The following is a 13108-nucleotide window of genomic DNA, read 5'->3' as shown; positions in this document are numbered from 1 at the left end:
TTAACTATTAATACACTCCTTCTCTATCGCTCCTTTTCCTCTCCATTTTTTCCTTCATCTCTCTCTTCCTCATTCTCTTTCCCTCTGGGTCTCTCTGTCTCTCTCTCTACCTCTCCATCTCTTCCCCTTTCTGTCTCTCTCTTTATCAAACACCCCCAACACAGGCCAGATTAACTATTTAATGCACTTGTCATTATCTGCCAGGGCCCAAAGCAATTTACCGTGCTCCCCATTCACAGACGTATTTTCTCACAAGAAGTCGGGTTTGACACACCAAAAGACATTTTTCTCAGTCCTTTTTCTACAAAGAAAGGGGCTTCATCTTTTTTTTCTCTTTTCTCGTTCCTCTAAGTCTGATATCTCCAGAGCTTATTAAACTGCAGAGCATGTGTTGTAAAAGATTAATCTGTTGGTTTCCCATGCAAACTTAAATTAGTCCCGCTCGCCCTCAACTAAAAGGCATGGCTAATGCTGCCTGTCCGCTGAGAGAGAAAGAGGTTCATATCGGGACTGAGGCTTGAGGCCTAATCTAATGTCAAATGTATCCTTCATCCTCTCCTTCTCTCCTCATCTTTCTTCTTTTTTGATTTCCTCTGCCCTGATTGCTTGTTTTTCTTCCTCTTTGTCCTTCCCTCAGTCATTGGCTGCTCTCCTTATTTATTTCTCCTTTCCTTTTATTCTTCCTCTTCCTTGTCCATATTCCTCCCCTCTTTAGCTCAAATACAGGATGTGGGCAAGAAAAACTTTACTTCATTTCTTTTACCCTACTTTCTTATCTACTGAGTTTGGACAAAATAAATGTAACAAAGGCACTGCAAAATGACTGTTTGAACTGTCTATAAAGTCTGTATTTTATCACTCATGGCTGCTTCTTTCTTTGCTTTTTCCCAGTTTCACCATTCATTTTCCAGTTAAGCTTGGAGCCCACATTACAGTTTCTGGGCCGGTTGTAGTTGAGCAGTACAACTAATCAGATAAGATAGACCAAGTCAGTTCCAACGGTTGCTCTCCATCATTCCCATTATGATTATTATAAACACATTGAAAGTTTCACAATCAGTTGCACACATCTCTCCCACACTAGTCATAATTTTTCCTTAGTTTTTTTCTTTTTTTCTGCACAAATTATATTATAAATCAACAAGGAAACCTGTTTTGATTAACGTCCTATCTGTTTTGGCACAGGAACATGTCATAATTCCCATTCTCATGAGACTGCTATAATCAAAGTATAGCTGTTGCTGAAAGAATATACTCAGTTGCTCAATATGTGCGCAATTCTGAATTTCAAGACAAAAACTATCTTTGTATGTCGATGAAGTCTTTGTGGTTATGTGTTAACTTGAAGAGTGTTTCCACCTTTATGCAAGGCCTTATTTTGTATGACAAAATACATAATTTGTGGTATACAGCTCATTTATCAGTGCCAACACAGTGATTTGTGATGGTTTTAGAATCACACAAAAAATCTGAGCTGATGACACTATAAAAAGAACTTCTTCCCATGTTTTGGGTTAGAAACTGAAGCAGACTGTTGGTAGGAAGTGAGAAGTGAAGAATGTTCTCTGTTGACCCCTCCAACCATCCCGACTTCTTCCTGAACTTTGTGCCTTTGGATGTTGTGCTACTTCCGTCTTTGATCCTGAGGGACAAGAGTCGTAATTCCTACAGCTGTCAGAGGTCTTTGTCATTTGAATGTTAACAAAGATCTGCTTTGGGCATTTTGTACTATTTTACCACCGTAAATTTTTGTCTTCACTCTCATACATCCTTTCCCCTGTTTCCCCTCTTCTCTTCACTCAATTTTCTCTCTTTCTCAGTTGTTTATTTCTTTGTAATCTGCCAGCTCCAAACTTTGTTCCCTTTCCTTTCTTTCTCGTCCCCCTCCACCTTGTTTTCTCATAGTCATTTCCACTTCCCCTCTTGTATTTACTGAATCTTTCTTCCTGTTTCTTGTACTCCCCTCTCTTTTCTCTCTTTGTTTAGAGTCAGAGACTATCTGTGTCTGGCTGAGTAGATTCATTTGAGGTTTTGATGCTCGAGGCGAACGTCTCAGACACCTTAAACCATCCGCTCCTCATTTTCTCCCCAATTCTTGCTCTGTTTTCTAGTCTCTTGTTAGTACTCCACTTTACTCACTTGTTTCCTGCCCCCATCCTTATTCTGTTTTTGCTTTTCTGGCCTAATTTCCCCTCATGTTTTTAAAATTATAGAATTGTTGGTCCAGCATGAAAGGTGGCATAATAATCTGCCTGTGTTTGTGTTCTTCTGTGGATGTCTTCAATTTTCATAAATTTGTTGTAATTCCTTTAACAAGATGAAGCATGCAACAGAGCGCATTTTCCATCTTTTATATATGGCCTCAATACATTAATTTCTTTTCTTCATCTTCTTATTCGCAAGGTTGTGATTTCCTAGAACGCCTTTTGACAACTTTTATCTTGCAAAGCCAGACCCTACACTACACAGACCCCTGCACTGGCTGTCAATCACTGCCCATGAAGCTCTTTTGTCTGAGACAAATGAAGATTTTCAGCATCATATGACCTTGTTTCAGATGCTGATGAGTGAAACATTCATCAAAGAGCATTCACACTCAGCAAAACCAGAGAATGAATATATTCCAAATGAACTTTCCTCTGCTGTGTTTTCAGTCATAGTGATCCTGTTTGTCATGAGGAAACGCTACCAGAAAGACTCTCTGGCCAGTATGAAGAACAGTGGGGAGATCCACGAGCAGCTGGTCACATATGATGAAGAGGGAGGAGGAGAGATGGACACTAATGGGTATGTTGATGAAAACAAACACTAACCTCAGTGAGAACAGAAAAAGAACAGCTAAAATTAGACTAAAATCTAAGCTCTAAATTGTAAAATTCCTCATGAATATTTCTTATTAAGTTGCATTCATCTTGATAGAGTTAAAATTTGAATACTACTAATATATTCATTTCTTATTCATTTTCATTCTTTGTTTGCTAACTGTTCTTTGTATTGATGTTCTGCTCTCATAATATTGCACTCTTTATACTGACTAGAAAGTCAGTAGTGTATTAATTCTCCCCATCTGCAATATCTATCTTCTTCTCTGTATCCCTCAATTTGCTGACCCAGTTTACCCAACAGAAATCATCAAAGTTTAATCTAATCTGAATTTAACCTATCTATATTTAAATAGTATCAAAACCATACATAATCCTATTCATATTAACTGCACCATATGCTGTCAAAAGGATATACTGATGGCTTGGGTTACATAGCGGACAACCCCATCTTGCAGAAGATAGAGCAGTTGAGAAGCAGCAAAGAATAAACCGAAATTATTAATATTGACATTTCTGTTCTCATACTATTAAATATGTGGTAGACTGAGGGCTTTTTGAATGACATCTGTGTTTTAATTTAATATTTTATGTTTTAATTGAGACAGGATGAAATATTATATCTTATAATCTCAGGGTTATGTTTTTATTCCCTCTGATAACACTGTTTCGGTGTTTATTGTCCTCATTTTGTTGTATCTAGTTTCAAATTCCAGCCTTTTTTTGAGATTCAGTCGTTGATATATTTATTTGATTCTGAATATCAGCTCATGTCTCATGATCTCCTAGATGCGAAGTTCACCAGCTCTCAGTTCAGTAACATTCAGTTTTCATCTCTTTTTTAGCTACGATGTCTCAATCCTCACTTCTGCTTGCCACGACGGCTCCCTACTTCGCCACTCGGACCGCCACCCACATCCCTCTCTCTATGCCATGGTGCAGAAAACCCCTCAACCAACTGCATGTAAGGGCGACATGGCTGCGATGATTGAGGTGAAGAAAGACGAGGCAGACCACGACAGAGATGGCTTCCCCTATGACACCCTCCACATCTACGGCTATGAGGGGCTCGAGTCTCTAGCCGGAAGCCTCAGCTCTCTGGAAAGTTCCTCCACTGCTTCGAACTTGGATTATGACTTCCTGAATGACTGGGGCCCAAGGTTCAGGACCCTGGCTGAGCTGTATGGAGTGGATGGACCTGAGTATTACCATCAGTACTGATGGAGAGCGTCTGCTATGAAACATACACGATGCCAAAACACAGACACACACACACACACACACACACACACACACGTAAAACAGCCATAGAAATACACCCACACATTGTCAAAAGCATGCAGGAAATATACACATTTACACACACATAGAATCATGCTTTCATCCTGTCCATTTTGTTTTTGGATAAGGAGCTCTAGCAGACAACCGGGTTCTCCAAAGACATCTTTAGCCTCTGAAAACAGAATCAGGACTCTCTCGTTTCCAGTGTAACATCAACTAACTTTTATTATCAAGAGTAATTCAGCGAATCCATTAGTTTGTTAAGCCTCCCCAGTCTATTCACCTCCAGTCAGTATATAGAGCTTCATCAAACTCCAGGAAGCTCCATCAAGTTTGAATCAAGGTTTTTGGAGATCTCTCTCATTTCTCTTCTTTTTGGGTGACATATTTCCCTTTGCCTCTACCAAGGAGCTGTTGGAAAGATTACAAAAGTAACACCAAGACATGACACCATTGGAGAAAGGAGAAGGACAACTAATGCTTCACAGATTTTCAAGAGGATTTAATGTTGGTTACAGTATGAGATCCTCATCATGAGGATGTATTTTATTCTATCACGGTGTTGTGATGTTTCACATCGCAATCAATTTATTCTACCTGCAAAGATCTGAAAGTCCAAACAGATGAAACTCCACTGCAGGCCTTAGCCAATCAGAGTTCATCGTGGATAATTGATGGGTTAATCAGGTCACTGCTGGTCAGCGATGTTATTCAGTTATTCAGATTCCTTATGTATGTTATGTCACATTTGATTCCCGTCTCTCATATGCTGTGCCATTTTGCATCCCCTTTTCCTCACCAATGACCATTTTTACATGCACGAAATATTTCATGTAAAAGTTTATATTCTAATCTGTTTATATCCAGTTTCTTTTAAAATTACTTCTTTCTAGGCATATTCATCTACATATTCACCTACCGAGTATACATATCTCTGCATTTAGAAATTAACTACATTTGAACACCTAAAACATGGACCAAAACCTACATTTACCACAAAAGACAACATTAAGAACTATGCGTAGTATCCTGGCTACTGATGGCAGACATTTCAGTTGTCATACTTTGGACTTGTCATCTAGATATGAGCACATTTTAAGTGATTCGTATCATGATATCAGAATTCTAATCTAAATGAAAATTTCCAATTTGTTCATTTCCTTCTTACTGGGGATGCAAAATGGTGTATGTCAAGGAAACTCATTGTTGATTCTCCTTTTTCCTGTTCTTTTTGTAAATTGTAAACCAGTAACTTTGAAGTTATATATATATATATATATATATATATATATATATATATATATATATATATAGGCCACAAACATGATGAGAACGAGGTGATTTTGGATTTTTGATCCAAGATTGATGACTTGATTTGTAAGTAGGAGCACCTCTGAAAAACTGAAATGGTTCATCAGTCTGTGATGTTCATAGGGTTATTCTTTGATATGCTCATTTTCTCACAGCATATACATTTCCCTCACTACTATCTTGTAGCAGGTCCTGACATGACATCGTCTTCTGGCCTGTTGTCAACAGAGTGAATAACAAGTTCAGATAAGGTGCTTCAAAAGTTCCTAAATTTAGCATTGTTACAGTTTTTTAAAAGTGGAAACCTAAAAAAACCTTCAAGAAATCCCATTCCCATTTTGTATTTTCTGAAACCAACCATCTGATATTAATGAGGAGTCATTTTCTAAGTGAGTCATTTTGTCCATTTTCCCAATTATCTTCTGCTCTGAGGAGAGAAAGAACAATAGACAGACAGACAGAAAAGGAAATGGAAGCACTGCTGCTCAGACAGAATTACAGTGTGTTCCCAGGTTTTATTTGACAGAACCCATCATCACAGTTATTGTTGAGATGAAAGGCCAATTCTCAGAGGCCTACTAGAACAAAAGTCATTCGGACAACTCAGGAAACACCAAGTGGCAAAAGCAGCTAGTTGGGCAGCTGCGATGGCTCTGAGGTGGCTTGAATAACTTTAACCTCTCATCCTTTTTGGCTACTGTCAGGTCATACAGTCTCTCTGCAAAATTTGACAATCTCTATCTTTCATTATTAACATAAAAAAAATGATTCTGAAACAAAGATCAGTAAACTGGTCATACATAAACCAAGCTTGGACCCCTTTACTGACTTGAAACTATTTATTTGTTGTTGGTGCTATTTCTCAATAAGGCAAACTTACAAAGGCTTTATGATTGATCATAGTGGAAGTTGAAGTCTTCATGTCTCTACATTAGTATTGGGAGGTTATTCGTTTTAGTTGATATTAGTCTACAGTTTCTCCAACTTTTACAGCAGTATTGTCTATCTAGTTTCCATTTAAGAGTAATTTGTTTCAAAATATGGATATACAATACTTGTATACTATGTTACTTATATTTTGGGAAGTGGTTGTGGTATAAACAGGATAATCTACTCAGAACCATAAAAAGAATACACTCTGATTATAGTCATTATTGATTAATCCGTGGATTATTTTCTTGAATAGTGACATCTTCAGTATGTTGTCTGATCAGCTGTCCCAAAACTCAAAGATATTCAACTAACATTGATAGAAAACAGGAAGAATCTGTGAAAATTCACATTTATTTAGCAGGAACCAGCAGAATGTTTGCCATTTTTGCTTCACAAGTGATTGAGTGATGATAAATCAGTTAAGCAAAATAGCTGCAAATTAGTTTTTGTTGATCAATTAATAGATTGACTGACCATTTCAGCTCTATTGTGGGTTATCCCTCATTGAGATATTTTTCAAAAATCATCTCAGTTTCCAGATCTTTAGCAATCATTGGTTGGTGAATAGTATATGCCCTGACAAAGTGGAGGATACACTGTCTATTTGCCCTTTAGTAGCTCTTTAGCTAATTGGGAACAACCACTCCCTGGGACTGTTTGATCCATGGCCCTCTGGGAGGAGGGCTCTAGAGCATCCGGCCAGGAACTATTTATCAATGACTCACTTGTGTTTAAGCGGCTACAGACATTTTAGTTTATTTATAAATGCAAGGTCTGGAGATAAATGATGGCTTCAGCAGTTACACAGAAAGACATTTATAAAGGGAAAAGGTCCCTAGTGTAGTGATGACTTTAAAATCAGTTGGCTTGACTGAATAATGGTGTAACAATTTTCAAACATTATTGTACCCTGCACTGCTCTGTGGAAAATGCAGTCACACAGCTTCATGACAGTTCTATCGTTTTTAAATGTCATTTAATTCCTTATATGGAATTTAATTTATTTACTCTCCTGTTTATTCTGTTTTGTTTGGTCTTGAACTTGTTTCCTTAAAACTCGGGTCTGCTTGGAATGCCATCTGATAAATGGTGGATACAATAGCTGGAAGCCCTCTCAATACTTTCCTGTTGGGTTCACATATATACTCAGAGCAGCCTGTTCCTCCACCTCACTCTCAGCCTTTCTCTCATTCTCCTGCTCTCCTTGTTTGCCTCACTATATCTCTCCCCACACTGTCTTTCTCTCTCCATCCTCTAATCAGCTAAACCAAACAGTGGACACAACTTCCTGTCCATCTGGGGAGTTGGCCCGCCCCTTCCTGTCTGTGTTATCTCTCCCGTGAGCAAACACATTGTGCTCACTTCCTGTAAGCCTGGCCTGGGAAACAACCTTGGAGAGGAAAAGGTAGCGAGGCAAGGAGAAACATGTGATGAGGTTGGGGGGGGGGTTAGCAAGATGAAGAAAATGATGAATAGAACAATGTAGAGCAGTGATGAGTTTTCCAGCTGAGCAGAAACATTTCAGAGCAAAGATGTGCGTGATGAAACTCTGAGACATTACACATGTAAGTGTTGTTAACATCATGTTACCTTGGCATCTTCATGAAGCAACATTGATTAATAATTTTTTGGAGATCAACATAGATTAACCACAGCTGAATCTTGAAATTTAGTTTTAGCCCTTGTTTATGCCTCTCACTTTAACAGTTTTACATTTTATAGGTTTGCACTGATTAGTACATTTCAATCACAAGTAAGTCATTGTTTTTGAAAACATATCCAAAATATAGATGATTTTTAACTCGTTTTAAAAGCCATGTCTCCATTCATTGAACAAACAAAACTTACTTTCCTGGCTGCCATCTTTGTTTGAGTCAAAGAACGGAGACTTATTTTGAGAACTGAGTTAAAATTGTGCCTCAGTGCACCATGGAGGAAATACATTTTTGTCCTGTCATTTCAGACCTATGGCTCTCAAGGAAACAATATTTAAGTTATTTTTTGTATTTGTGTATTACCACCATTATCTTAAGTACAGATTGTATTCTTAAAAACTGGGTATGTGAAAAAAAACAAACTTTGTTGTTGAAATCAGCAGCCTGTAGCAGATAGAGGTGCTCCATTATCTTCTCTCCTAACAGCAATAAGTGTTGGGTGTACTTAGGGTGAGAAAATCTGAGACAGATGGGTAATTTGCCAACAATTTTAGACACCACTGTTTTCCGCTTTTTTCAGGTCAGCTCAAAAAAACAAAACAAAAAAAACAAAAAAAAAACAAAAACAAAAACAAACAAACCTGCAGTGACAAAATACATTTCCACACCCTCTTAAAAAGTTGTTAATAGAATGCAAATTGTGAAACAAGAAAAGGATTAATGTTATTCCTATTCAAAATGTCATATCTGTTTTTATTGTCTGTGCTGGCCAGAAATGAGCTGGACATATTGTTTTGGGAATGAAACTGAGTTTGTTCCTTTTAGCCCAATGTGTAAAACACATTCATACATTCATTTCAGTCATTTATTTTCTTATTTTCTTTTCTACACTGACTTGTCAGTTATTGCAAAACATTAGTAAATTCATTAGGAATCCTTTATTGCCTAACACTTTGGGAGTACCTCCAAAATACTACAATAATAATAATACACTTTGTAACAGTGAAACCATTCTGTCATGTTGCATTATTTAGTATCCCGAGAAGTGCCATATTTTAATTAATTTTGATTTGTTGGCCATCAATCATTTGTCTCCTCTATAAGATGGTGAATCACTTTGGATTCAGACAGTAAAAATAAATCTCTCAGGTTGGGGTCCAGGCACAAAAAGAAACAAGTCATTCACCTTTATGTCAGCAAACTAACACCCCATATGTATCAATATACTGGTTTAAAAAAACAGATCCATAGGTGATTTAACTGTAATTTCATCCATGTATCCTGTGTGTTACTGAAGGAGCGTACTTTAAGTGAAGTGTACATAGAAAAAAAAATGTGCCTAATAGCGATTTTTCTCTGGCCTCACCTTGTTTCTTTGTTTTTGCCTCTATTACTGTATTTAGAAGACATTAAACTTAATACAATCTCTTTTTATTGCTGTAAAAAGTAACAATAGGTTCATTTTCTACAAATGAAAGAGAGCAGTATGTGGTGGACAAATGACTGCCCGAAATGAATATATGATTTTCTGTTTATGTGTCCAATTGTGTGTGTATGTGTGTGCTTGCGATTATACTCATGTACATACACACAAATGGGTGTCAAACCAATAGAAAATAGCAACCACATAGATAGACATTTTTCCTTGTGTAAATACAGTAAGGGTCTTCAAGGGAGCAATATGTGCCTTTATTCTTTAAAAAAAAGAATACTGTAATTCATTTTTTGATGGTGATCACAATGTTTTCTATATTGTTTTTATGGTGTATAGCAACTACTTTTTATTACCTGACATTTTTGTAAGTGTAGAATAAAAATAAACACTTAAATATGTTTTCTTGTCTTCTCATTGGTGTCTTGAAGTTTTTTGACACTTAGCAAAAGAAACTCTTCATCAGTTTGATGTTTCTTATGAAGCACATCACTTAAATGACCTCAAAAAGTAAGCTTGTTGTCATTAAAAAAAATCCCATAAATTTTATGAACTTTTAATTTTATGGCCACGAGACTGATATAGGCATGAAAAAATTTCATTTTTCCAAAGCTAAGGGGCTCACCTAAAAATGAAAAAAGTGAATAAGAGCAAATGAAAAAAAGTGCAAGTAATGGTATTAATTTACAAAAACATATATGAGAGACATGATCACAAATCCATTTCTGGGCATTTGGGTTTTAAAGTCAGTTGAGAAACACTGACATCATGTGTTTTTAATAACAAAATCATCCCTCAGGCCTATAAAAAGGAGAAGGTGGAATTTCCTGATAAAGCCCAGCAATGGGTCAGGTCAGGCACTTGATTTGTAGCAGATTTTCACTAAGAAAATATAAATATAAAGTTTGAGCGTTGACATGTATCTGAAAAAATGTATACATAACCAACCATTTTTTATACAGTCTGTGTTTTATACATCAGATTCCATGTGGTGAAGATTAGCTCTGTTCCTCTGTGTAAGATGATCCAATATGTCAAATGTTACACATTGTGAGGTGGTGTGAGGAAAGCTCTGATCTCCACTGCCTTGATCTTTGACATATGATCAGATGTGATATCCTCTGTTTCTCTCTTTTTTAACTCCAGTGTAAATTCACCACAGGCTCATGCAGTTTTATTATTGTAGGGGCTGGTGGATTGAGGGGTCAGACCTACATATATGTGATCATGTCCATATGAGACACAAGTGAGTGTACAAGATCACAGGGGTAAAAAACTGAGAGGGAGGGAGACAGAAAGAGAGAGAAGGAGAGAGAAGAGGAAAATGCCAAAGTGACGCAGAGTCTCCCAGTGACACCTCCCCTGCTGGCTATATATGTTGTCAGGAAGCTAAATTTCCAACAGGTACTAATACTTAAATGTTAAAATAGCATGTGCATATAAGACTCAGACATATAAGACTGACAGAGGAAAGTCAATATAAGTTTTGTTCTGGGCATTTAAACAAATTACTAATAATCAGATAATGAATGTCAATTCTCTGGTGAGGACATTCTCTCGATTTCAGGCCATATTTCAACAAGACCACTGACTTACTGATACATTGCGTAGATCACTGTCAATTCAGCTGTGACTTTGTATTTTAGTGTATTTTCAGGTTAATACATGAGTGTTGTTTTAAGTTAAGTACGAGGCTTTGAGAACATGGAGGATACAATATGGAGAGTGCCCAGGAAAAGAGAGAGAAACTTGGAGTAATTTTGGGTTTAAATAGCCAAAGCCACTCCCATCGCTCAGGTGCAACCAGTTACCTTGATGACTCACTGAGACAATACAAAGAGGAAGAACAGGTGCAACACATATAGACAGAAAGATGGGCAGTTACATCAAATTAATCCAACCTGGATGAGCATTTTCAGTGTACTCAGTTCTCAGGATGTGACTTAAAGACATGCCTTACCCTTCTGAACACTGTAAAAAAACATCAGCAGCTAAATACATTGCTTACAGTCGAAACTCGGACACATGGTTCATACTGACATCCTCCTGCACATTTTAATGCATTTAGTTGGCACTCGAAAAAAGGGTGTCAACATCCATATCAACAGAAACTTTATATATTTCTAAGCCATGATTCATCGTTCCTAGCAGATTCTGGCTCATCATCAAACCTATATGGACAGTACAACTACACAACTGTCCAGTTCACCATGTAACCAATTTTTCCACCACGCAACTCGATACTTTCTCATATTTCTTCGTGATAACCCCCTCTTATACCACCTGATAAGGAATAGGGCTGCTTTTAAAAAGCTTTCACTGAGTCTTGTGGGCTGCACAGTCACCAAATTCACTCTGTCATCAGTTATTCAGGCGAGGAGGATAGCTGGGAGTTGTGACGGATGTCTACAGGAAGGAGAGAGACTGAGAGGAAAGAGAGATGATGATCAAGAGAGGAGAAAGGCATACTTCCACCTCATCTTTACTCCTCCCTCAACTTCAACTCAACTTTGGTCTACTTGTGGTGATGATGGGACAAGACCAGCTAGCGGCAAACATGCTAAACATTGTGTTACGGTCAAATGACAAATTCAGACTATTAAACCGAAGCATGCTTTATCCTTGAATAAGATTACATGGAGACTGTGAATGGCTAATCCTTTGAAGCCTGATCAAAGAAAGTCTGAATTTTGAAGTGGGCTGTGGTTATGTGTTTACATGCAAAAGGAGTGGATACGGGTAGCTATTTACATGACTACAGCATGTAATCCAGTTAGAGAATACTCTCCGTCTTGTCTGAAGCAGTTATGTTTGCTTCTGTTAGCATGAAAAACAGCACAAATGAATGTGAGAGAGTGGCCCAGCTACCTGTACAAATTGCAATAACAGACATTTTCTGTATTACATCACATCACATGATTTTATGTAGATGTATTTGATATATGTAGGTTTTTTTGGGGTGGGCGGGTGGTGGTTCATCATGGTATTCTCATTTATTGCATCATTACCTGGTTTGAACATGACTTTGTACTGAAATTTGCCTTTGGCAGCTCATATAATCCAATGGAAATCCACTGTTAAGATACCTTACTTTGTCACACATCACCAATTTATTTTCTTTTTTATTGTAATAGTTTACAGTCATCTCTCAAAATATGTGAGAAATTTATACTCTGTATACTGTTAGTGTATGGAGGAACAAACCATTCACCTGTAAAATATTTCAGTTAACAGATGTACTTCTACAAAACAACCCTGGAGGGCAGTAATACACAGCTGTTCTCACACTGTTATCATTTCAAACCTCACAGATCCTTTGGAGATTCATTACAAATGTAACTTAAGCACCCAAGCAGTGTACAAACCCTCCAAACTCTTTCAAATTAAAGAAAAAAAATAATGGTTACTCAGATGAGATTTCTACTTAATGTGATGCTGCAGTCACATAAATGGGATCTTAAGTTTATGATAAAGGCTGAAAAAACTTCAAAACAAATAAAGATGAAGGGAAAACAATCATTTTGCACGCTGTAGAGAAATCACAGAAATTCAGTGAAAAATAAAACCTATGACATTGCTGTTTTGTGGGCCTTTTATTAAATACAGAAATCTAGATGTCTTGTCTTGCATAATTTGGGGTCTGTGGAATGGTTGGAATCTTAACAAGAAGTCAG

The 13108-nt window shown here is 37.3% G+C and overlaps 1 protein-coding gene across 1 annotated transcript in view; it reads left to right on the top strand.

Moving 5' to 3' along the window:
• Positions 1–9835, top strand: part of cdh5 (cadherin 5) — a 34897-nt gene extending 25062 nt beyond the window's left edge. Inside the window, 2 exon segments of the mRNA XM_018693794.2 lie at positions 2655–2787; positions 3668–9835. Of these exon segments, the coding sequence (XP_018549310.1) occupies positions 2655–2787; positions 3668–4043 (509 nt within the window). The 3' untranslated portion in view covers positions 4044–9835.
• The last annotated feature ends 3273 nt before the right edge of the window (positions 9836–13108 follow it).

The sequence above is a fragment of the Lates calcarifer genome, linkage group LG16_LG22 (genome assembly GCF_001640805.2).
Source record: "Lates calcarifer isolate ASB-BC8 linkage group LG16_LG22, TLL_Latcal_v3, whole genome shotgun sequence".
Taxonomy (NCBI): Eukaryota; Metazoa; Chordata; class Actinopteri; family Centropomidae; genus Lates; species Lates calcarifer.
Note: the sequence above shows the minus strand (reverse complement) of the source record. Positions and strands in the feature narration are given on the sequence as shown.